This window comes from Tinamus guttatus, unplaced genomic scaffold, assembly GCF_059628265.1.
Source record: "Tinamus guttatus ecotype Peru unplaced genomic scaffold, ASM5962826v1 Tinamus_guttatus_pri_ptg000240l, whole genome shotgun sequence".
Taxonomy (NCBI): domain Eukaryota; kingdom Metazoa; phylum Chordata; class Aves; order Tinamiformes; family Tinamidae; genus Tinamus; species Tinamus guttatus.
The window spans coordinates 8,893,937-8,919,855 of record NW_028288774.1 but is presented as its reverse complement, the minus strand read 5'-3'; the positions used below and the strand labels follow the sequence as shown (position 1 = coordinate 8,919,855).

General features: G+C 48.4%; 2 protein-coding genes across 2 annotated transcripts in view; both read right to left on the bottom strand.

Annotated features, from left to right (window-relative positions):
* RPLP2 (ribosomal protein lateral stalk subunit P2) overlaps positions 1–25,919 on the bottom strand; it is a 192,369-nt gene that overhangs the window by 71,439 nt on the left and 95,011 nt on the right. The window lies entirely within an intron of this gene.
* CD151 (CD151 molecule (Raph blood group)) lies at positions 7,109–20,969 on the bottom strand. Its single transcript, XM_010222319.2, has 7 exons — positions 20,844–20,969; positions 19,761–19,952; positions 14,388–14,462; positions 11,921–12,025; positions 11,100–11,255; positions 8,925–9,011; positions 7,109–7,897 (listed from the first exon to the last, which is right to left on the bottom strand). Exons 1-7 carry the CDS (start codon positions 20,925–20,927, stop codon positions 7,838–7,840), a joined length of 759 nt encoding a protein of 252 aa, XP_010220621.1. The 5' UTR covers positions 20,928–20,969; the 3' UTR covers positions 7,109–7,837.

The following is a 25,919-nucleotide window of genomic DNA, read 5'->3' as shown; positions in this document are numbered from 1 at the left end:
TAAATTGTAATATTGATCACATTTGTGTATCACACCAGACTAAGGAGGGACTGAAAAATCAAGGAAGGATAAATTGGAATGAGCCTAGGATATCTTAGGAAGGACAAGATTTAATTTAGATAAGTATAAAATTGTACACGACGATGTTCAGCACATGTGCTTACAACAGAGGGATACTGGCTATGGAGGAGCAGCAGGAAATGGGAGTGGAGGGATGTGAGGCAGCGGAGTCACAGGCTGCAGGGCAGAGGCCTGAATGCTGCAGCTGCAGGAAAGGCAGGTGTCCCAAGGGCAAAGTGCTACAGGGATGGGAATTCAAGGCCTGAGGTGGTTACGTTCCCCTCTCCACCACCTCAAACAGATCCTGCTTTGTTACTTGTACTTCAGCAGTGCAGAGACCACATTGTGCTCAGCCCTGAGCTGAGGCACATTAGAAGAAAAAGATCAGGGGATCAACTGTTATTTTTGTCCTGAAGGAGTTGAGCTGACCAGAGATGAGGTGACTGAGCTGATGTCCTGTGAGAGTGGGGACAGCAGCTGATCTCACAACCCCCAAGCCTCAGACCAGTACTTCAAGTTTGGGGCCACCATTTCTTACTCTTGGTACACTGTGTCATGGGATCAGTGGCAACAAATCGAAGCCTCGAAAATAATGTGAGAAAACAACTAGTCAATAAAGACTGCCTGGGAAGGTTAAAAGAGAATTAAACTTGCAGATCTCCAGGGAAAAGAAAGGCTTTATCAATATCAAAAACATGTGCAATGAGTGCAGAGTGCTACTGAGTGCTGCCATCAGCTCTCAATAGCGGCTGGACCCAGAGATAACGTCACGGGGGTCTCGGTCCCCTGGCATCCACTTTGCAGCTGACTTCCAGTATGAGCTTGGATGAAAAGCTTGTCTCAGTTTCCCTCACAGAAATTCCTCAGAGGGGAGCAGGCCGAGGCTCTGATGGCTGCAGGAGGGAAGAGGCCCTCACTGCTGGCTAATCCCAAGGGATATGGCTGTGGGCATACAGGGACATGGCTCTGCTGCGAAGGGCGAGGAGGGCAGTGACCCAGGAAGGACCGAGCATGTTTCTACAGTGACAGATTTCTGGGAAAGGTGTTCAGGCAGCTCCCAGCAAAGTATGAAATATAAACATGACCTGTCCCAGCTCCCGTGCTGCTGGGCCTCCTCATGTCTGCTCTCGTGCCTGCCTCCTCCCCGGAGGGAGGCCGCCTCTGCAGGAATGGGGGCGTATCAGGCTCTGCTGCAAGAACGAGGGATTTGTTTCGTGTGGAAAAGAGGAGACGAGGTCTGTAAGCTGCTTCCCGTGTTCTCTCCTCTGTCCTGTTGCGGTAGCCGTGCTCCCGTGGGCCGCGGGAGGATGGTCATGGTGAGTTCGGCCTGCAGGTCTCCCGTGGCTCTATAGGCAACTACGCGAGACGTGTTGGAGCACAGGTTTGCAGGGAACTCACTGCACGTGGCGGGTGCTCATGTGGGGCCAGACAGGCCAGGCTTTGTCAAGAGGCCGTTGAACACTCTGCTGCACACGAGGCTCGCTGGGGCTCTCATACCTCTCTGAGTGCGCAGGGGAGGCTCCAGCATTCCAGCAGCTGGTGCCCATGAGGCACTAAAGGAGCAGTCAGGTTTCTGTGAGTGACATCACCCATGAGCTTACCTGCAAACTGGGTTATTCCCAGACCATCCTAAGCCAGGAATCATTGCTCCACTGATTATGCGTGGGGGTCAACGCCTGTTTTGGATTAGCTTTAACCATGCAGAGGGGAATGAAGGACTTGGCGCAACCCCTACACTCCCCCGGGATGCCTGGGACATGTGACGGGCAGGCTGCAGCACTCAAAGGGAACAGGGCTTGGTTTTGCCGTCTCAACGTGGGGAAGCAGCAGCAAGGAAGGTACCTGTGAGGGGTCTGTTCCGGCTGGAGCACTCACCTCTCACCTCTCTGCATCGGCAGGAATTGCTCTTCCCAGGTAACTGAGACAGTTCGCTGCTGGAAACAGCTAGTGCTCAGCAGCTCTCTTCTTCTGCAACAGGGAGCTATGATCAGAAAAGAGCAAACTACTGATCTAAATGCCCTGGTACGTGCAACGGTCCTTCTGCAGGCAGCAGTGATAGAAGGAGCTGGTCTCCTTTACATTGAGCCAAGTGGACTTAAAAACCCTTGTACGCCCAATGATTCATTGAATGCATTTGTTGGGCACTAGCATCCCTGCTGTTCAGATGATTTTAGCTCATTTGAGAGCATCATGCTCCCTCCCTGCAGGGAATTTTTTCCATTCTGAAGACACCACATAAATCTCCTCCCTGTTGCCTACTCCTCCTCAGCCAGCCGGGCAGGCCACCACGAAACCATGACCTCTCCTCTGGGATGACTCAGAAGCAACGAAGAGGCAGCCAGGCACCCTCTTCCTGCAGTAACATCTCTCCAGGGAGACAACGCTGAGCGCAGCCAGCAGCTGAGGAGACGCACTTGGATAGCGGGTGAGCAAGCCCAGGGCCCCCAGAGCAAGGACAGTCGCACCAAGGTGACACCTCACCCTGAGGCCGGGCGGCAGCACCGGCTCCGTGTCTGCAGGACGGGACACGCAGTGATGACTCCGAAATGGGGTGCACAGCCAGACACCATGTATACGAGGCTGTGCAGAAAGGCCGGCTGCGGCACCGGTGAGCGCCTGGCTGCCCACACTGCCCACGAGAGCCGGCGGCCTTGGGAGCCCAGGTCTCACCAGGACGAGGCCAGGCAGGGAGCAGCTCCCAGAGAGGCACCAGCAAGCAGACACCAGGGCTTCAAGCTGCAAGTCAAGGGTGGAGAAGCCAGGACTAGGTACATTAAGCCAATTTCATTGTGCTGTGAGAGCAGTTAAGTGGAGAAAGGCAGCAGGGAGGAAGGGGAGCAGAGCTGGGAGTGCTGTGCTGCAGCCTCCTAGTGAGGTCCACTCTTCAGAGGATGTTTCACAGCAAGAAAAGAGCCATCACTGCTCTTAGCAGCAAGCATGGTGTATTCTTTATGCCTAGTGATGGGGGAAAGGCAGTGCCCTTTGCCTGGTCCTCATCTTTCTCTCTTCACTACTGCAGCCCTATTCAGCCCTACCCCAACAGGACACAAGGACATTATGAGAGGTGGCCAATGCCAAATTGCAAAAGAAATAGGCACCAAGGCATCTCTGGGGGAAAATTGCTCCTGATTAAATAAATGAAGGAGCAGAAAGGAAATGTCATTCACCTAGAGACTCTCAGTAGTAGCTCTACAGGGGAGTCTGAAGTACCTGATTTTTATTTTAATCTGTGCAGAAGCAGTCTGCCCCTAAGCTGGACACTTGCAGAAACTAGTTACTGCTACATCTGCTTTCACTGCAGGGTTTTTATCCTGAACAAATGAAACCAACCACTGGGGTACCCCAAGGGAGCAGGCCACAGGGTGAGTAAATTGCTACGAGCAGCAAAGTCTCGTAGCCCAAATCTCCAGGGCTGGAGGGAGAGGACTCTGTGCTCCTGGCCTGCGAGGGGGCACAGCTACTGCCCAAAAACCTGACTGAGCTGCCTGCAAGGAAGCTATAAAATGGTAATTGTACCCTGATCACTGACACTGTAGAATAAGTCAATTCAAACAAGAATGTGAAAAATTGCTTTTAAGCAATTGCTTCACACTGCATATGATCTTCAGAGAAAGACACTGCTACATACGTATTAGAAACCAGAAGCTACATAACAATCTTGCCAGGGAGGAACTGTTTCCCTTCGAGCTGGAGCCACAAGGCAACCCTACTGGCATGGAAAAGGGACAGGAAGGAGAATGGGATCTGGGACCATTCTCTGTGACCTGGCAAGGTGTGGGATCCCACAGCGTTGTTCTCACAGGGCTGCTCAGCTTTGTGCCTGGCTCCACCCTGAGGCAGCGAGGTTGAGGAAAGGACGTTTGAAACCAGCTGCTGCGGCCGTGCCCAGAAGCGCCTCCGGCCGGGAGGCAGCGCGGCTGTACACGCACAGCCACTCGGGAAGGCGGACACAGCCCTTCCCTGCGGAGCCATCACCGAGCCTGGCCCAGACCAGGCCTTGAGCGAGATTTTTTTAATGGGGAAAGAGGGTCCAGATCCCTTCTGGACATCCTTGTCACGCCAGTGACAGTCGCTACAAAGCAACTTGCTCATGTCACCTGTGAGCCAGATGGCAGGAACAGCCAGGTCACTGGTGGGGGTTGTGGCGTGTGGGAGCTGCCCACGCCGCAGGCCAGGGGAGGCAGGAACGAGCACAGGGCTTCCTGCGTGCTCGGTGAGGAACCGCGACCCCAGGAGCTCGCCTGTGCAAGCAATACAGCTCACCCTCTGCTTTTCCAGGCTCTCACATGCTCTGCAACCTGCATGTTCTCTGCTCTCCGTGCCTGAAATTAAAACAATGAGTGTTTAGTAGGTGGGTCCTCCAAGGAGCGGAAGACTCAGTAACTGGCAAGTTGGATTCAGCAGCAGTGCAGCGGCAAGGGGGCACAGGCTGGGGACACAGGGAGGCAGAATCTCCCCATAACCACGGGGCCATCCACAGCCTCTTGGTTTGTAGGGATGAGCTGGTGGGCAGCTCCAGGCTCTGGGGGCAGCTGGGCAGAAAGGAAGCAGCTGGGTTGGGGACAGATGAGTTCAAGGAAGCTCAGAGCTGGCAAGCCCCAGCCCACAGCCTGCTCCAGGCCCCCTTGCACAAACCTCCATAGGGCAGTCTATACCCACCAGCTCACCCTTACACACTGAGAGAGGCCCTGGATGGCCCTCAAGGCTTTGGCAGGAAGGCTGGATACCTGTCCTGCTTGAGCCTTCCCTTCAGCCTCCCGGCCAAGCCCTTGGCACAGGTCCGCGTGACCGGCTGCCTTCCTGCAGTGTGAACAACAGGCACTTGCCAGCATGGAATGAGCAACACGCAGGCGTTTCGAGAGTGACCTGCCCCTGGTTCCCTCAGGCTCAGAGGCACCACTGCCCACAAGGCAAAGCAGCTCGAGCTACTTGTCCTACAAGAATTAAGGGACCTGCACTGTGAGTGGAGCATGGAGAGCCTCCGAGGGGCCACGCCTGTTGGCGGCAGGCAGGTGTCCCCAGCTGGTTGGGTAGCAGTGCACTTTCAATTAGTAATGTGCCGCTCTCCCCTCTTGCACTCAAGAGGTTGGTAACAAAAATGGGGTGCATATCTACTCCCTATTTTTTGCACAGGGATGTGGGAAAGGGGAAGGATTTCCACCTTCTTCACAGTAAGTGGAAACCAGGTGTCACAGGTTACCAAGGACCCCACAAGGCAAAGTTGGGTGTACCACAAATCCTGGGATATTGTGCTGTGTGCGCACACTTCCAGAGACACAGCCTGGGCCCATGCCTGGTGCGATACCTTGTGCCAGGAGGTCCTGCGACTCCAACTCTCAGGGTGTCACATGGAGGAGACCCCACAGCAGCGCATTTCGAGCAGGACAGCAGAAGCAGAGACGTGAAGTAGATGCTCAGCCTGGCTGAAAGAATTGGCCCTTGCAATTCTCCCTCTTCTTTGCAGTTGGTGACCATGAAGCTCATAAAGGCAGAGACAAACTCAGCTTTGACCTGCTTTCTGCCATCGCTGTGGACTCTGAATTCATATGACCCATACTGCTCACATGATGTTTTTGTTTTCACTACACAGGAGAGGTATAGAATATTAAGCTTTATTTTTCTATTGGCCAGCAACTTAAACCAGGTTAAAAAAAAAAAAAGGCAATGAATATTATTACACAGAGAAAAAGTATAAAACAAGTCAGTGGACACAAGCCAACGTATTGTTACATCTCACTTTTCCTGGTCTTCCCCCACCCCTGCTGTACAACATATTTGAAGGGAATGGGCAAAGGCACATATGAAAATATGCTTAAGAAACTAGAAATATTGCTTCAAGCAACATGCTCAATATTTTCTCTTAGTTAGTAGTCAATACTTGTCAGAAACTTGAATATAAAACAGGAAATAATTTAGAGAGTTCTCCTTTAGATCATTATGCAATAATTTAAATTTCTTTCCCCTCTTTTCCTTTGCCTTGGGAACAAGGATACACCTGAGCTCCTCCACCTCTCTACATTAGTACTACGGATTATTTCATGGCATGGATGCCAATGAGGGAGTTTCAGATTCACTTGCTCTGAATTTCAACTTGTCACCCATTAGCCCCCTTGCAGGAACCAGCCCAGGGCTTCTGCTCTGTGAATCAAAACCTCCACAATGCTGCAAGAGCCTTCAGGACACTGGCTGATTAACTGCTGTTTGGCTGCCAGGGGCAGGGAGGAGCCTGTGTCATTAAAAGGCCATAAAAAGGAATAGATTTATTTGAAAGGGCTTGTCTCAGTTGCTTAAAAAACACAAACCCCGAACTTCACATGCCTTTCTTCTTCATAGGTTTAACAGGCATATCAGGAAGGTGAAAGCAAGATCCCTGCTGTACCAGGCAGACTTACTGAAGAGAACACTATATCCTCTCCAAGACCATTAGGGAAAAAAAACCCTCAAAATCCAAAGCCCCAGGAGGGGAGTGGCACAAAAGCACCTGTGAATTCAGGTTAAGATACTGTGGGCATCATGAAGAGATCGTGACAGCAGTGATGTCTATGTCCTGTAGATACCCTGGTTCCCAATGGAGAAGTAACATTTTAGAAAACCTATTTCTCTGCAGCAAACAGATGGTTAACTCATAATCAAGCTCTCCCAATTTACCAAATACACTGGAGCAACTGGATAAAGCTGATTATACTGGTTACTGGTAAGAATATTAGAAAAGTGGGTTTCCCTGTCTCCTTAAAGTGAGAAAACCATCGGCTGATTACCAAACACTTTGGAAGCTGATACAACATTTGTACATATTCATTTCCTGTGCAAGAAAGATAATCCTGAAGATCATAATCACACCATCAGGCCCACAGCATCTCTCAGTATGCGAGACGGGAGAAGATACTTCCACTAACCGAACAGGCCGAAGGATAGCGAGATACACCCACTCCACAGACAGAGCAGTCTCGGCAGAGAGGACGCCAGGAAACAAATTACTTTTTCTTTTCTCATTCACACTGGATGTATGAACAAACTAGGCCCGAAAGAGTTAGAACGGAGTTCAACATCTTTGCAGTAGAATCAGTAGAGACAAAAGGCATCTCGTGGCTCCTAATGGCACCATGTTGGGTGAAAGCTTTGAGGAGGAAGAGGAAGGATTGCTGGTTAATCCTAAGGCAGCCACACTTTGGCAATGGAGTCATGATAAGATTTCAGTTGCACCCAGTTATGTTCCCAGTTTGAAGGGAGAGAGGATTCTGCCCCAAGCAACCAAGCAGCCGTCCTCTCGGATGAACACCGGTATGTTAAGACATCAGTGTGCACTTCGGGGAGAGAGAAAAATCTTCCTCATATGGGAGACTCAGCCCTGGCTCCAGCTCAGTGCAGAAACATCATCTGTCCTCACAATCAATGCATGGTGCTGTTGAGCTTATCAGAGAGCAAACCAAGTTTCTTGTATAGGGTCTTGATATCTTCATGTTGGTTCAGGAAGAGCCTCAAGAAAATTGGCCTTGGATAATCTTGCTTTGGTTTTATGTTTTGCTAAAGCTTCTAGCAAAGGACTCACAGCTCAGTTGCTTCTTGACAATGAAGAAAACCCACTGAACCCCTGCCTGCCTGGTACAAGACAAGGAGGGTGACTCTCCTCAGAAAGGGCAGGCAAGGCAATGCATGGTCCTGGAGGCATTTCATTACAGAGCCAAGTCCTCAGGTTACTGACTTCTGTGCTGGTGGTGGAGGGTGGCAGGCGCTAAGGGAGGTGGCTGAGGGGGAGCTGACAGAATTCCTGCAGCTCTTAATATGGTTCCAACTTTAAACTCTTGTACAAGCAGCAGGTGAAAATCATTCCAAAGATCTACAGGGCATAAAGAAAACAAGATAAACGCATGAGAAAAGTTTATGGACCACTGAAAAAGAGGAAGTGGGAAAAACACTGAACTTCATAAATTCAGGTCTACTGTTTCCTTTCCTCTTTTCCTTCCTTCCCAGAATAAAGTTTTCCTTTGACCACCCAGGCAAGTTGGCAGAACTGCTGAACACCACAGCTCCATCTTACAGTGGTGGGAAACACACAAGTCCACCACTTCTGAAAAGCAGCCCCTCAGACCTCCCAAGAGCTGCTTGCTGGAGGAGGCCAGGGAGGTGACAGAGTAACGTGGATGCTGAACGGTGCGGAACTTGCAAGTAATAGCTGGATGCAGACTGTAGTGGCAACTAGCTACCATCTGGGGATACTGCAGTCTAGTCTGTATAATCTGTGCTAATCCTCACAAGTAATCACCAGCAAATTCTCTGGGATGCAATTTGGTCGCTTGCCAGGAAGAAGGGAAAGATGAGGAACTCCCAGAGACATCTGCGACAGGGAGAAGAGAATATCCTATCTCTTCCCATCTAAAATGGAGTGCAGAGGGGATCCATGTCCCACCTTTCTACTTATCCCCCTCCTAAAACTCATTTGCAGACTCACAGTGCCACTCATCAACATGACAAAGAGAAAGACAAAAATCTGGAGCATACTAAACAAAAGTAATAATCTGGGGTAGGAAAATCTTCTGGACGGGCTGCATCTCCCTAGCTACACAGGCAATCACGGCACATCCCCACAAGAGGTCTCTCTCAGGCTGCAAAATGCTCGGCACTAAGAGCCTCTCCCACGGCCATGATGGGAGTGCTGCCCTGCAGCTTGTTCTTCCCATTCCTTCACCAGAGGCAAAGGTGCCAAAAAGGATCATGCTTTAGAGCTTGTGAATCTTGGGATTTGTGGATTACCTGGCAGCTTCTCCTCCTAAGCCAGGGGAAAGTCTGATCTTTTTGATCTCTCAACTCTGGGGTTTCTTTAAAACTCTGTTCCGTGCCCCCAAAACATCACTCAGTCTTTTTACCTGCACACAAGCAATGCTAATCCCCACTGCTCCGATAATCTTCAGATGCTCTTGAATGAAGTTTTCCAACTTGGTAATGCAGCCATTCTGTGAAGACAGAAGGGAGGGCACAACATGGAATCAGTTTCATTTTAACTGCCTGTCTCTTGCTTAGGATAACATTGCAAGCTTTGAAAGTCATGCTATAAAAAGCAGCATCTGTGAGCATCGTCTCCACCAAAACACCACCAAAAAAGCCACAGAGATGACGTAAACCGCATTATGTTTATTATGGCTCTGGACCTACTAGGAACCACTTACAACAGCCACCTGCAGGAGAACTCAGGAACTCCCCAGCAGATTCGAGAAGGCTGCTAGCTAGAAGGAGGAACACAAGGAGCACATATATCTGGAGAGGGGATTTATTCCAGTCAGGCCACAAGAGTGAAGAGATCCACTACTGAGACCTTAAACCTGAGAGGAGCCCTTTAAGAGCAAACACCTCCCACTCCTGTTTTCGAGAGCACTAAGTCTCAGTGTGGGCCTCAGCAGCCTGGCTCTGCCTGCCTTCCCTTGCAATTGCACCCCTGGCTAGCATGGTGGCCCTACCCTCCCTACTTGGTCCTGCTAAGTTTCTGTTGTCACAAAGAAATCAATTAGACTTTTTTTTTTTTTTTGAAGAATTCCCTTTAAATAATTAAACCGTTTAATATAGAGGCAGGTTTTCCATGGTAACATGGAGATTTATTGTGTAGGCTACATCAGAGTCCCAAGGGTGCAGGGGATGCTCCTGTCCCAGGGAGCTTTCAGTGAGCATACACACCTACCTACATGCACAGAGGCAGAGGGAAGGAGTGAGAACACAGCCCTTCAGCAAGGGATGCCAAAGGTTTCCATCTCCCCATGCCTGGGTTAGAGGGTTTAGCCAACCCCCGTTGCCCTGATCTGAAGTAGTTATTACTCTTCCCTGACTGGTTTTGGTTTTTTCTCCCCCAAAATCAATAAAATCCTTTCTGAACTCTGCCCTTATGTAGATTCAAGCCACCCCTGGGAACTTTCTCTCCTCTAGAGCTAACCCACCGTGACAAGCACCTTAGAATGGCTCTCTCAATAATCCAATAATACAGTTTTACACAGCACAGACAGAGCAAGGGAAGAGCCTACCCTACCACTCGACTGGTTGCAGGTGTCCACTCTCAGGGACACCTCATCAGCCCCTTGGATGCTTTTCTGCACCTCCTTGTTGTTTGTGGGAAACACAAACCTCATGGCGAAGGCTTTTTTGTTTTTCCTCCTCCAAGGGGCTAAACCCAGCTAAGCAGCTGGACTTAAGAAGAGGCTTTGTTAGATCAGAGAGACTTGGCTTCATCTCCCTGCTCATGGCACAAGGCTAGAGGGTTGGATCCTTTTGTATCCGTTTGAGCTGCTTGACTTAATGGCAAATGTTACTCACACTCCTGAAGCTATCTAATCCTCTTCCGAGTCCTGCAGAAAGCACATACTCTGCGACTAAATACCTGCTTTAAAGGGGTCACCTCTACACTGTTCAGCATTGTTCTTCATTCCCTCATAGTTGAGGTCCTCCTTAACTGTCAGAGGTACTAAGAACTAGAAAAAGAAGGTGAGGACCACCTTCATTTGCACCTGTAATTTAAATGACTAGAACTGTGTCACATGTAAGGCTCAAGCTTGAGTCCTGTGCCAGAAGGGACCGCCTCACACACTTTATTCTATCACCAGCATACTTTATAGCAAATATTTTATATTATCTTTATATCTACATATAAATGAATACAAACAATACAAAGTTGTAGAAAATATTCCTACTGTCCTCTCCTCTTGCTGAAGATTCTTTTTTTCTGGCTTTGCAACCCTCTCCCACAATCAGGTTCCCTGCCAATGTACTCCAGATTGTGTTTACCAGGTGTTGTCTGCAATCCTCCACACACTAGCAGACACAATGACACACATCTGTCCCCACATTTGTCCACATGTAAGAATCCACCCTAAGTCCTGGCTGTAAAGAGTTAAACACCTCCACTTTTTGTCTTCCTTGAAGCTGTTATAATTTGTCTTTAAAGGCCGGATTCCAAACTACAGAAATAAATTCTGCCTTCTAAAGACTTGCAGCACTGATCCAACACCTCCTTTATATACTTCACAACCAGCAGACTCTGAAGCTCTTTTGCTCTTTACCTCCTTGTAGATGTTGGAAGGATGGTCTCTTCGGCCGCAGTGGTCGGTTATAGTCTTACAGCAGCTGTCTGGGACCTTCCGCCCGTTGGCCTCTGGAGATCTGATCCACAGGCTGTCCGCCCAGTCTGTGTAGTTGTTGCTCCCGCAGCACTTGAACTGGATGAACACAGATTAAAGGCTAAGCTTGCAAGCACTGCAACCTCCTTCCCCCTGAAGCCTTCTCCCTGAAGCCTTCATCTTCCTTTGCAGACACTCCAGCTCTCTCACTGGCCTGAATTTCTTTAGGCTCATTAATGTTCATTAGTGACCTTTTTGTTAACAATCCCAAATATGGCCATTAAATATCATCACCACCCACTTTTCAGCAGCCACAGCCTCTAGTTACTACTGGGGTGGACTGTAACTAGAAATTGCGTGCAGCAACCTCTGCTCTTAACCACAGGACTGGAGAGTGCCAACGGTGACAACATGGTGGATTTAATTACTGATCATTGAAAGTAATGCTGCTGTTCAGCATTCATGTTAGCCTTTCCTCCAAGGCTCTACTGCTGGGAAGAGAAAACAGCCATCAGAGCAACCGGGCAGCTCCAGTCCACGTTGGGAGCCCTCAGCTTCCCCTACGCTACTGTGTCTCCAGCTCAGAGACCACAACACGCAGCTCTGCTGCTAGCATGGCCCAGGCCCTGCCCCATGCAAACTTGTCTTGAATCAGAGGGAGCTGTGAAACATCTGCATCTTCAATGACAACAGCCCGTGATGCCTTCTGCGTGGTTTTAAGCCCTGCTATTGCTTTAATGCTCCCTACCTTTCGAGACACCTACCTTCTGCTGCAGCTTGTCTACAGCATTGGTAACACTCTCTTCTCCCTCTTTCCGGTACTTCTGGGTCATGGTGTTCTTCAAGTTTTGCTTTAGCTCCATGCTTAGCTGGATGGAAGAGACAGGTGGGATAAAACCATGCAGCAAACCGACCTTCCCTCTGAGCACCCCAGCGTCCATCATACATTTCAGTGCTGCTACTCCCCGTGGCAGTGAAGCTACCTAGTGAGGGTAGAGGTACCCAGCGGGACCTAGCAAAGCTACAGCTTCCTTCCAGCTCCCCTTCCAAGGCTGCATCAGATTGCTTTCCAGGAAGCACGCAAGCCTATATCCAACTGATCAAAGATCACATTCCCATTTTATTAAGTGGAAAGAGCTGCCTCTGGGTTAAATTTCAAGCCTGTGCTACACATCACTGCAAGGGTCTCAGCCCAGCATAAGTAAGAGAAATTGCCAAGACTTGCTTGGCTCAGAACCAAATGCATGAAATTGTGCCTGTTTAAAACATGAGCAGGTCTATGACACCACAGGCCATCTTATGTCTCTGAATGGCCTGATTGCACATTACAGCCAAAGCAGTCTATCCAGTGACACATTTGCAAGGCTTGGAGAGAGGAGTCTGGTTTTTAAGTGTACCGTTCCTGAAAATACTTCTACTATAAACCACTGGCAAGCTCAAGCAACTGCTTTCAAACACCTTTCTCTCCTGGGGAGGCTCTTTTAATATGCTTGAATTCTTTTCATCCACCCCTGTGGCAGCCAGAAAGTACCCAAGATCTGCATCTGTTTGTCATCCTGCTTCATAACGTAACAGTGCTCTAGTTTGACACGTATGAAACCCTAAGTTTTCTATACCAATAAACAATATCATCATGCCTTCTGCATGGTGTCACTGAATGAATTGGATGGATACCTTCTCTACATACATTTATTTCTTCACACGTAACCAATAAATCATTTTGTTATGCTGAACTGGATGAAATGCAGTATGTTGTTTACTTTCCCTTTGAAGCCTTTTATATTTAAATGTATTTTTTTCCAACCCTATGTGTCAAATGGGGACAATACCTACCTCACAGAGGTGATATGAGGCTTCATTCATTAACATTTGCAAAACGCTTTGAGATCCTGGGCTGGAAAGCTCTATAGAAGTGCAAAGGACTTAGCGTAACAAAGAAAAAGGAAAAGGTTCAGCAGCTGAAGGGACTTCACCAAAGGCAAATAAAGAGGAGAGTCCATTAGCAGAATTATTACTTGGGAGAAAAGCAGTTACCTGTAGGCTCACGGGGAAGAACTGCAGCATGGAATAGAGACAGCAAAAGAAACGGAGTTTAGGCACACAAGCGCAAGCCTTAGACACCAAAGCAAGGGTAGAAATAAAACCAGTGGCAAGCAGAGCAAGCAGCCTGCACCCAGGAAAGAGGGGTGATTTCTGTCAGGCAGAGCGAGGGGGCAAGTGCATGCTCTCACTCTAAGGGGACAGCTCCAAATACGCCAGCCCTTGCTTCAACCTGAGACAACCCCTTTCCACTCGTTATCACACAGTAACTTAGTCTTTGCATTGATGGACCTTGGCTTCCTGCCATGCTCCCGGGATTGATCTTTCCCCATTAAATATGAACACTTCTGTCACCAATTTCTCTTGGTACAAGCAAATATAACTCTAGCTGCCAGTGCATATCTTAACAAGGCAAAGCACAGAAATCCCAAGATAAAAGGAACGGTAAAGAAACCAGACAGTGAAGCCAACAAGCTGGGATGTCCAGCTGATTTTTAGGCAGATACTTGACAGCAATCCTGGTCTGCCCTTTCCAATTAATTCCCAGACACAAGGGCAACTCCCCAGGCTGTATGTATCTTGGTGGCTAAACCCTGTTTAAAAACAAAGCAGTGACTGAAGCTACTGTTCTCTGCAGCTGTAGCAGGTGCCAAGTTAGGACTGCAGCTGTTCAGAGCCTATGACGTTCTCCAGGCCCTCAGCTGAGCTAGTTACACAAAACTCTTAAAAACTTCTGGACCTAAAGTGACCTGAACCTCTCAGCTGGACCATTTACCATCTTCGCCAATTCTGGAGTATGGCAGCTGTCTTGCTGGATGCAGCAGGGACTGTTTCTATATCCTGAATACACTAGGTGACACTATCAAAACCTCAACTGCTTGCTTTATGCCCTGCATGTACACAGCCTCAACAGGCCTCTCCCTCAGGGCTCTGCAGAAAAGCAGGGAGCAAAGATGAGCTGCAGTCTTCCCTGAGCAGCATCGTCCTCCCACGTGTAACCACTAACACTTTATCAAAATCAGCAAATATTCAAGGTCTTTTTTATATGCAGGGAAGATAGTGCAGACATATAGAAAGCTGAGCCCCAGCCAGACCCTAGGTCCCAAGCCTCCAGCATTTCTGAGCAGAAATGGGATCACCAGCTCTTTTCTCTCTCCCTGGTTTGAGCCTCAAGCACAAACGTTTACTCACCTGCTGGTAATAGATATAGGCCAGGATTCCAGCAATGATCTCAAGAAGGAAGATGCACAGCAACAATATGAAGTACTGTAAAACAAGGGGGAAAGTAGGACATTAAACCAGAACATGGGGAGGTGCTGGAATGAAGCTTCACACTGACCCGTGAAACGCACGAACCCATCTTTGTTGATGCAGGAGCTCCTTTTCTGCAGGAGCATTTAAGGCCTGCAGTTGAGATTAGGACTTAGGCTAGGGTAAAATAGGAGAAATCTCACAGGGAAAATAACATGGGATATCTGAAGACTGGCAGCAGCAAGTGTGAGTTTAATTCACACAACCAGAGGGACATAGAGAATGGAAAAGTGTGACAAGATCATAGGACAAGAGAGTGCTCGGTGAATAACCTGATGAGTATGCTCAATATGACAGAAAGCATCTATTCCTGGCATCAATTTAAAAATAAATCCTCTTTTTAAAACTTGTGCTTGTTTTGATATTGTTTAGGTCTTTTCACGGTTGCTAAGGAGAAATTCATGTTATAATAATGATTTAATAAAGCAACAAAGGGCCCATTTCACCTAGGATATAGCAGATCACTTAAGCACAAGCTTACAGCATTCCCAGTCACTTCTGCAGGACCCAAGAACAGCACTCACAGCAATGGATTTTAGAACACAGTCACCATCAGGGCTCTAAGTATTTGTCTTGCTGAACTGGGATCTTGAAAGAAAAGCTCAATATCTTTGAACCATATTTAGAAGACAGCACTAAGATGATTTCTTAAGATGGACTTGACGACCAGGAGTGGGATGTGTCTTGCTTGCCACAAGGAGAACCAAAAGGACAGCACTGAAAACTAACAAGGTTTGGGAGGCTTTTACCTATGAACAGACAAGGAGGGAAGTCAGACCTCAGCAAGAACATCTGAATGGGACTAAGAGGACTGGGCAGAGTACTCTGGAGTCAGAGCATCATATTATGACTCTGAAAATAGAGATTTTTCTGTAGCTCTGCCCCTGGCCTCTTCAATGACACTGGCAAGTCACTTAACCCCTTCACATCGCTTTTCCCCCCCCATCTGTAAAAAAAAATATTTAAATTGATTATTCTCACTGAAGTGCTTTAATGCCAATAAAGCTACTAAACATCTGTTTGTGAAGGCTGGCAGCAGCACCAGGTGCCACATACCTACAAATGTTCTTCCATGCTCCCTCAGGAAAGTTTCTAGGATATCTGTCTTGCCTTTCCTCATGTTATGACCCTCTCAATAGCTACAGTCAGTTCACTGTCTAGTCCACCAAAAGGGAAAGAAAAAGGCCAATTTTTTGAATCATCACAGATCTACTTAAATAGTTCAAAACCCAGGTATGTTCCCACATCCTGCACCACCACCAGAGCCTCACAACAACCTAAAGAGCTCACCTGTAGGAAACAGTCTGAGCTTTGTGCTCATTCCAGCCCAAGGAACGAACCCAAGGAACGAGCAAACAGTTCCAGTACATATAGCTAGAATTCAAACTATGTTTCCCTGACACATACAAGAACAGTAAAGGCCTGTACAGAGCAAGTTGGCCTAAATAGCATGGATGCCTTTTCTTACACTGGAGTTATATTCCTTGCTGTGCTCCCTCCTTTGCCTGGTCAACACAGGTATTTCCAAGCCCCTCTGCAGAAGATAAACACTAACCCTCCCAGCTCAGGTTTCCTCTTGCACCCTGCTGGGATGCAGCAGCTGCAAAGGCTGCCAGCTGGGTTTTATCTGCAAGCTGGGCTTTAATCTGAGTGCACAATCTCAGGCATTCACTCGACTCCCCATGAGGGCTGAGCACTGCCAGTGTCTGCCCACGCTGGACAAGGTGCTCGTTCATGCCATGGGAATGAGTCATCAGCCGGGCTGGAGAGCTAAAGGCTGGTCCCAACACTCATAGGACGGATATTCAAAGGAGTAAGAAAGGATGGGCACTTTTTACAAAGACTGGCTTTTTTTGTTGCAACCTAGTCACATCCGACTGCTCTGACATCACTGCTCTGGACAGGAGGGGGAAGGAGGGTAGTGGGATGCTGGAAACAGCCAATGACCTGGAAAGCTTCTTTCATTTATCCCCCTGAAACCGGGTGCTCTCTGTCATCATGCCAGAGGCGCTCCGGTGCAGATGAGCTGTCTCACTGCAGCTCAGCTCCTTCTGCTGTCTTGTGGTGGAGAAAAAACAAATTATACCTGTCAGACCTTAGAAAATTCAAGTCAGAGACCTTTTTATATACCTTGTATTCAGGGTTACTGCATTTGCTGCCCTTGCATCCAATCTGTCTATGCTGATAGGCCACCTCATTATGCACTACCCTTATCTCAGCCTCACCTCTCCCTCCAGGCCTCGCTGTCCCTTCTAAGTATCTATTGCACCACTTCATGCCGACCAGGGGAGCGACCCAGGGGAGCGGCAGCCTTTGCTCTGGACACACACACGGTGCAGAACAGGGCTGCTCTCTCTGCTCTCCATCAAGAGTTACAGGGCTCTTTCACACAGGTCTGCTCAGGAAGAAGCCGGACAGCTCCCGTGGGGAGTTGCAAGGACACGTCACATTCACTCCCCCAAATAAGGGAAACCAGTAAGAAAGGTTGGATCACCCAAAGGCCTTTGGGAGGCACTCTGGAATGTGGGTGGGCTCTAGGAAAATTTACTCCTACTCTGGCTCCAAGCTAGAGTCAGGCCTGCATGGGATGTTCCAAACACAGAGGGCAAAGATTTCTTCCACCCATCCTCCCTTCTCCCTGTCCAAGCCAACTGAATAAATGCAGCAGTGAGGGGCCAAGCCTGAAGAAAGCCAGCTGCTGCCTTTATGTGCAAGGTCCTTTCCATCTGCTAGGTCCTTCCTGGGAGCTCCCACTTGCATACTTTTGTGCATGAAAGCGTGTATCTTGACTGGCTTACATGCTCATAAAGAGCTGGCTTGAGATGCAGGTTTTATTCTCCTGTGTTCAGCTGCACTCTTCTTGCCTTTGCAACTCACCAAGAGACAGGAGCAGTTGGGTTCCAGCTCAGAAGAGTCTTAACTAGATTCTTCCTGGCACAGAAGAAATACCCCCGCAGCAGCTTTTTAACATGCTGACTGCCAGGTGTGATAACAGGGACATATCAGAGCAAAGAGCCTAATCCATGCCTCCTTGTCCCTGCCCAAGAAAGCCTGCTGAAACTCTGGAGAGCAGGGCTGCAGCTTCTGCATCTGAGCTTCAGTTTGAGCAGGCCTGCAGGTCATTGCCAGCACGTGACTGAGGAGCTCCAGCAGCAGGGCAGAGCACAGCGCCACGGCCAGCCAGGCCAGGCTGCATTTCCACTGCCACGTCTCCCTGCACCCCGGCTACGCGAGGAACTCTGCGTCCACTGCCCGCGGATCAGTGCACTCGGCTAGGGAGGCACACGAGGAAACACGCAGGGACGTAAAAGTGCCACAGCTGCGAGTGATCAACAATGAAATACAGAAGAAATCCTCAAAGTGAGCCCTTCAAACTCCCAGGCAGCTAGGAAGGCAGCTAAAAGTCACAACTTCCTGAGACTTAAACAGAAAAGCAATCAAAAACTAAAACCAAAATACTTATTCTGCAAACAGCCATAATTGTCAAAAAGCACCAGCGAGAAATGGGGAGAGGAGAAAATGCCAGTTACTGCATTCACTTCCATGCCTCTGCTACTGAGAGAAATTGGGACAGGCTGGCACAACCCCCTGCGCACGGACGGCGAAGATGTCAGGGTTAGTGCCTGAGCTCAGAGCTGGCGAAGGCGCCGAGGCTCAGCCCTGGCGAGCACAGCAGCATTTCTTGTGCAGATTACTCACTAGCAACCAAAGCAGAGCACGAGTGGGGAGAGACAATAGGCCTGTCACAACCAGCCACTCTGAAAGGACACATGGTGTAAGCACACAGAGCCAGCTTTTGTTCCCCGGGGACAACTATTGGGGTTGCTGGGGCAGAATAACAAAGATTTTCACACCGGATTTTCATCTGTAGCTTCTGGCTGACAGAAAAAGACAAAAGGGGATCTCTGACATGGAGAATAACTGGAGTAAGGCTAAAAAGGACTGCAACACACCAGGAGCCTGAGGAAACCAGCGCCCGCAAGGCAACCACCCTGTGCTCTCTGGGAGCAAGTCCCTCCACTTTTTTTTCCCTCTCTACTGTTGGCCTTAACTCTGTTTTTCACCAAAAATATTAGATCTCCAAGGCGGCGGTACAAGTGTCAGGAATGCTCATAGCTTGTATTTGTGCTCCTCTCTCTGAACAAGAGACAAAATAGGACAGTTGGGTGAATGAGGACTTGCAAAGTTGGAAGGGCTGCTGAAGGGACAGTAAAGTGTCCTCCCCTTTTTGCTACTGTGAAAGCAGAGCCACTGATTGTTATGTCAGTCCCTGCACTCACTGCTGCAGATTCTTGAAGGACTGCTGCCACACTTCAGACTGAAAGGGGAAAGGGCTGGTCAAAAATTTTAGTGCAGGTTGATAAGCAAGCTGCTGAGAAAACAACACAGGGAGGGACACAGAAGAACACCAGCATATCAAAACTATGTGATTTTTTTTTTGTGAAAGTCAAAATAAAATCTTTTTTTTGCAAGGAAATAAAATATTACTTGGATTTTTTTTATTACTTAAAAAAAAAAACAAGCCATTGAAAGAGTGTATTCATTTGGTTTGAATTTATTGCCATCAAAAGCCACTTTTCTTACAGATCTCCCATATTTTCCTTTTTCTTCCCATTTTCCAGAAAAGTCTAAGGGATTAGGAGAAGCAGAGAAGGAAGAGAAAAAGAGCCAAAAGATTTTGCTTTGAATAGTTTCCAAAAGACCTTCCTATGTATAATACAGATATCACCAGTATTACTTTGTACTTTTGAACTGTGCAGCGGTAAGCACATTCTTTGGGTGGATGGAAGGAAATGCTCTGTAATAGACCTGCCACCTAGGACAAGGACACCACCAGTGCTAAGAGCTGGAGGCCTCAGTGGTATTTGCTGTAGCACAGGTGAAGAAGATTGACAGAATGACAGAAAAGAGGCACAGGCTGAAATACAGAAGTCTTCATCTGAACCTAAGAAAATACTTTTCAACCGGAGCAGGTTGCTCACAGCAGCTGTGGAGTCTCCCTCCTTGCAGAGATTCAGAACCTGACTGCATACAGTGCCAGACAACCTGCTCTAGCTGGCCTTGGCTGAGCAGGGGTGTTGGACCAGATCATCTCCGGAGGTCCCTTCCAACCCTAACTATTCTGCAAGTCTGCAGTGCAAAACACATCCAAGGTATTTCCCCCCATATTGGCATTGTTCAAGAAAAAAATGAGCTGCTCACTCCCAACCCAAATGGGAAAAAAAAAAAAAAAAAAAAAAAGGTAAAACTTACCACTCTGAGCAAATTCCGACGCTCTTTGAAGGTGGCACAGCAGCCAAGGATGCCAGTCACCATGACAACTACTCCTGCCACAACCAGGATATAGGCAGTCGCCGAATACGTGCTGGAGGAGAGCAGGCTGATGTAGTCACTCTTCTCAGCAAGGGTCCAGATACCCACAGCCATCACAGCCCCACCAGCCAGCTGGGTGAAGAGGGAGAGAAGCAAATGAGGGCCTTCTGACACAGCAGTTTCCTCATGCCCAGCAGGACTGGGATGCCAGCATGTGCCTCTGCTCTGCAATCTGAACCAAAGCTGACCTGGACCAAGGGAAAGGCTCCTGGAGGCCTCACAGGGGCTGGCAGTGGCAGGGAAACAACGAGGCCAGTTTGGCACCCCTGGCAGCAGGAGGTGTAAGCTAACTGGAGCATTTGTCTGCACACAGCAATTTCCACTTGGACTTGAGCCCTCCCAAATATAGACACCATCTTATCTGGGCAAATATGAAAAGATGCCAAATTCACTGGAATGCGACCTAGCAACAGAGGGTCAGAAGCAGCTTCACATCAGCCAGCTTTCCACTGCTTGTCAAGGAGCAACAGGCAGTTCTCTGTAGAAGTGTCTCCTGCATGCTCTGATGTTCTATCTCCGGCACCAAAGGCAGAAATTATCTCTTGGCTTCAGGTAGAAAGCACCACTCTAGAAAGCTCTAGTGTGGACCCAGTCTCAGGGATCAGAGTGTTATTCTTGCTCTGTCTGCCCCCAATCCACTGCCCGTGCTGTTTTGAGAAGAGTAACAGGGATAGTGGATAGCCTCCTGAGGACACTAGCCATGTGAAAAAACACATCAGAAAGACTGCAATTTTTCAAGCATCCAGTTATTTTTTTATACTTTGTACCAAAACCCATAAACAACTAGAGGCCACAGTATTAAGCCACGACTTCTGTGACTTGTGCTGGCCTACGGGATGAAAACTGGGTCCCACCAATGTCAGAGCATTTTGCCAATTACTTCATTGGGACCAAAATTTCTGCCCTTACCATCGAAACTGCTGTGCTATCTATGTGCCTCTGAAGAAGGCTGCAGCTGCTTACCCAGAAAAAGAAGTTGAAGATGAATAGCAGATACTTGAGACAGATGGTCCCACAGGTTTCCTTATTTTCATTATACTCACGCATCTTGCCGGCTTAGCAAGCTCCTGAAGAAAAAAAAAAAAAAAAAAGAAAGAAAGAAAGAAAAAAGTTTTAGAAGCCAGTCAATCATCATCACATCCCTTCTCTCTGAAGGGCACTGTCTTCAAGCACACCTTCAAGCTTTTGCTGAATGACACACTGAGCAAGCCATTACAGTGACTTCAGGGATGCTAGACAGTGCTTAGATTAAGAGCTCTTGTATCCATCTGAGTGACCTACACAGCATGAGACCTCGCACAGTGTGAAGGAGAGGCAGATGGTACCAGCATGTGGTCTTACTATTGTACCTTCATCCTCCTTTTCTCTTCTCATCCGGCTGTCATTTCTGGAAACTCATTTTCCATTGGATTAATGCCCATGGTGGCAGTATCGCATGCGTCCTTGTGTGAGCACAGAACTTACTGGAACCCCTGGCTGGAGCTTTAGCAATTATGATCATCAGCACTGTGAGGAAACTTCAGCGGAGAAGGAAGCAAGCAGGGCTATGTAAACTGAAATACATGACATCCCAGACCTTTTCCTAGTTGCACTGTAGATCCAGAGCAACAACAACTGGTTTGTTTCAGGGCTGAGGGAACTTCAGTGCCCAGAAACAAAGAGAACAGCCTTCTCCAAGGGTTATTTCACTCAAAGGGTTTGAATCAATCTTTCCTGGAGTTCTTTCCGATACCCTGAACAAGTGCCTCCGGCAGGAGCTGCTACTCAAGCTGAACTGCAGCCACCTCACCCTTATGGTGCCCATTCCTGTCACAGGACCCTGCATTGGGCAGGAGATCAGGGCTCCCAGCACCCGGCTCCCATGCGCAGCCCAGACCAGATGCTTCTGGAGGAGATGATGGAAACTCTCCTTAGCATTTACAGAATGACCTGGCCCCAGTGAGCTTTCTTTCCTCACTGGCATTAGTTATAATTGCCTTAAACAGATCCCTTGCTGAGTTCTAGGAAGTTTTAACCCTTACAGCTGTAACTGGGAATGTACTTGTTATGCATCCAAATGTCCTATCCCTTTTGAAACCCAGCAATATGGCAGAAGAATGAATTCTCTTCTTCACACTGTCTTGCTTATTTTTATGACAGTTCCCACCAGCCAGCTCTGTTTCCTAGGGCAGTTGTCTCAGCTACCAAGAGAAAGAAACACATAATAACCATTAGCTTCAAAAGATTTGAGAGCATAAAAAAAAAAAATCACTTAAATACATAAGCCACTGGATATGTGCTATGAATCAAGCCCAGTGCAAAGTTTTTGAGATCTGCTATGCACTTGAGCTTGTTTCTCAGAAGTGGTTCTGCAGTTAGTGCAGCTCCATGTAACACCACCGCCACCGTGTTTCACCTGAACGGGTTCCGAGTTTCCCAGAAGAATTTCGCAGGCAAAAGGCACTGCCCAGACTATCACTATCTGCCTCAGATGTTTGTGAGGACCTAGACCTGCACAACCTTTTCCTTTCTAGGAGTTACTTCAAAAAAAAAATCATCCACTTCATCCTCTCCTAGGCAGTGAGGAATGATGCAAAAATCTTGCTTTCTCTCTTTTGAGCATCTTGTGCCCATATCAGAGAAAACAGCTTTCTGGAAGGAAAGGTTTCCCTGAAGGCAGGCAGGCAAGGAGCCCCTTCTCCTTCCCAGAGACACCAAGCTCAGGCCTGATGGAGAAATTCCTTCTCCCAAGTAGTGCGAGCTTCCTCTGGAAAGGCATCTGCAACCCTGCCTTGCAGGACAAACACACCCACCCACCCACCTTGGAAGTCCCCTACAAAACACCCTGTAGTAATAGAAAAGCATCAGACCTGGTCTCTGTGTGAGAGCACTGAGTACACACGCCCAGCTGCCACATCTAGTGACTACCAGATCGGGTCTGTTAGTCAGCATCATCCTTGTGGCTACGTTTCTAGCATCAGACTTTAGATCCTAACTCACTACAGAATTACACAGCAGCTGTCCAGTCAGAAGTATAATTATATTTTATTTGCACGGATGTATTTTCCCCCCCACCCCCACCCCCCCGCCACTACAGCTTACTCAAGACACCAGCCAGGCCAGTGTTCGAGACACTAATAAATAAGGCTAGCAAGAAACCTAAGAGAGAGAAGGTGCTCATCCTAGAAGCAGTCCACCCTGCCTGACCTCCTTGCCCAGCTTCACATGAAAGTATCTGACTGCACAGCTGGCAGCAGAAAGCCATTTCACGGAGACGGAAACAGCTCCGAGATAGTGGCACATATTAAGAAGCGTAATGCCTGATCTTCAGAAAATATCAGGAACACCAGCAATGCTCAGATTAATGACCATGTGGTAGCACAAAACCCTGGGGCAGGGGGAAGGAATGGATGCTGGTGGCACCATACACTCTGGTAGACTTGTAATTCTGAATGAGAAGATGCTTTGAATGTAATGTTCATAGAAGGTGACAGATTTACAGCTCCCAGAGGCTTCATTTAGCCACAAAACAGGAACAGCAACAGTCAGGCAAGCTCCCACAGCTACACACGTTTGCACGACCCAAGGCAGGTCCCTGAACCCATCCCAGACGCAGGCCCTGTGGAAACAGACTCCTCAGGCTCTGCTATCCTTGGCATCTTGCCCACACCTGCTAACATCAGGGCTGCACAGAGCAAACCTGCCTTGCAGCTTCTTCCTCTGAGACTAATCTGCTTCATTTCACTGATCAGCCAGAGTTATAGGAGTAAACTCCTCAGAGGACAGCATCAAAGAGAGAGAAAAACAAACAAACAAAAAAACACCCACTAACAGCATTTCCAGGTATCACCAATAGCAGCTGCTGGACCCTACTGAGCAATGCTGATTTGCACCTCCTTCTGATTTGGAGCCACAAATATCCAAGCTGAAACTGAATCTTATTTTGGGGCGAGGACAGGGCAGACAGGCAGCTGAGATTCTGTGTGGGCTTGGATGACAGAGTCTGAAATTCCCCTCAGCGCTGCAGATCCTGCTCCACTGAGCACCACGCACAGACTTCCCGCACAGCTCAGCGTTGCTGCCAGGAGCAGAGGATGTGCTTATTTCCAGAAAGCTGGCAGGGAACAGCTGCAGGTTTATAAAGCACGGTGACTCATGCAGTGAGGGCAGAGCATTAATCACAGAGCAATTGTGGCTGTCTCCCGTTTGATCTATCCTTCCTAGCCAGGAGGAGCCCCGATGGTGCTGGCTGCCTCTGCATGCTTCCCGACTCAACGAGGACGTTATTCCCTGAAGCACAGCACCCTCCTTTTGGAAGCGGCACCCTGCTGCTCCCTGCCTCGTGGCTGTCCCCCTGCCGTCACTGCAAAGAGAGGTTCAGGCAAAGCTGCTGGGAGCTGCCTGCTCTGCAGGGAGAGCACAGGAAGGCAGGAGCCATCAGTGGCTTGCCCTTCCCAAAGGGAGAGGCCGTGAGCACGGAGCACCACGCTCCATGGTTACAGCAGCAGCAGGAGAGCCACTGCCCCGCAGGCTGCGCAACCTGCTGACCACCACCAAGGCTCCAAAGGCAGCAGGTCCCAGTCTGCACCTGAGCATCTCGGTGAGCACAAGCCTCACCCAAAGCCCACTAACGTGACCAGGGTTTCTTGACTTCGGTCATCAGCCCCAAAGAAGTGACATGAAACATTCTTGAAACTGGATGAGAACAAGCAACCTTAACTAGCACCCACAGCTGTATTCCATTCCAAAACACCAAGGGAAATGTTTATACTGCATCACAGAGAACTACAAACAGGCCCTTCCCTGGACAGAAAATGGTGAGCGTGTGCTGGCCCAAGTACATTAAAGATTGTGAGGTGCTTAAATACACTAGCAATGAAGTATTAGAGAACTGAGTAATAGGAAAGCACCTACAAAATGAAAGAGAAGGAGCAGGAAAGACTGACACACCTACACAACTAGGTCTAGAAGGAGGAGAGAGAAAAAAAAAAAAGGCAATTCTTTCTCCTCTGTCTGAATGCAAGTCACAACCTTCCGCTGGGTAGCATGATGTCGTGCATGTGCTAACGTCAGGTGCTAGCCATTCCAGGCCCAGTTTTCGAGGGCTCTGGTTTTGCAGAGGCTAAGGCTTCAGGCAAACTGGACAACAAGACTGCATTTGAAGTTGAAAATTTAAGCTCCAGTTCTGGGTGCAGAACACTTGGGAACACAGCACTTCACAAACAGCTGTTCTGCTGTGCTGAACCACCTAAAATCTCAATGGCAGGACTCGGTCTGGCATTCCACATCAGACTAGTATATTTTCATTTGCAGACCCAAAGGCATATGCAGGCATGCACTACAATCCAGCTCACAAAGCACGTGGCATGCACATGCACAGACGCTCCTGCTTGCTAGACATTCATTTAGTCATCGCAGACTTTGCCCAATGCATTTGCCTCAACTTGCACAGTAACAGGAGTTAATTAAACAGCAAAGAAAGCCAGGCCTGCAGGCTTTTTCTGCACAATATGCCCTGAGGTAGCATCTGATGGATGATGAAGAAACTGAAGAAACAATGCCAAAACAAACGAAATAGTTCCCAGGCCATTAAAGGCAATACAAAGTAATGCTTAAAATAATGAGTAAGGGCAAAAAAATTGGTGCCCAACATGTCAGTGACGTCTATTTCATGGGTAACTTTTATGAATGGGAGAAAACAGAACATCCTATGCTGTATATAGCATTCAGCCCCATATGACTGGTGGTGAGGACTGAAGTGCAGCCCTCAGGCTCATCTTTGTCAACACACCCAAGAAAGGCCTGGCACAGAACAGACCCTCTGGGTGCATTTTTGCTGCTATGAAAAAGTAGCTCCCAGGAGCTGCAAGGTCAGTGTTATCTGCCCCTGTCTATGTGGCTACCTCACACACTCACTGGGCATGCTGCTGGCCTGGAGGGCAAGGTGTGGTTACCTGCAGTCTGTCTGTGCTGCTACCCTGGCCAGCTGCATAGCAAATAACTCTGGCCCTGAGGCAGCTCCCAGCAAACAGAACAGACGTGATGTTCTTGGTATGCGTA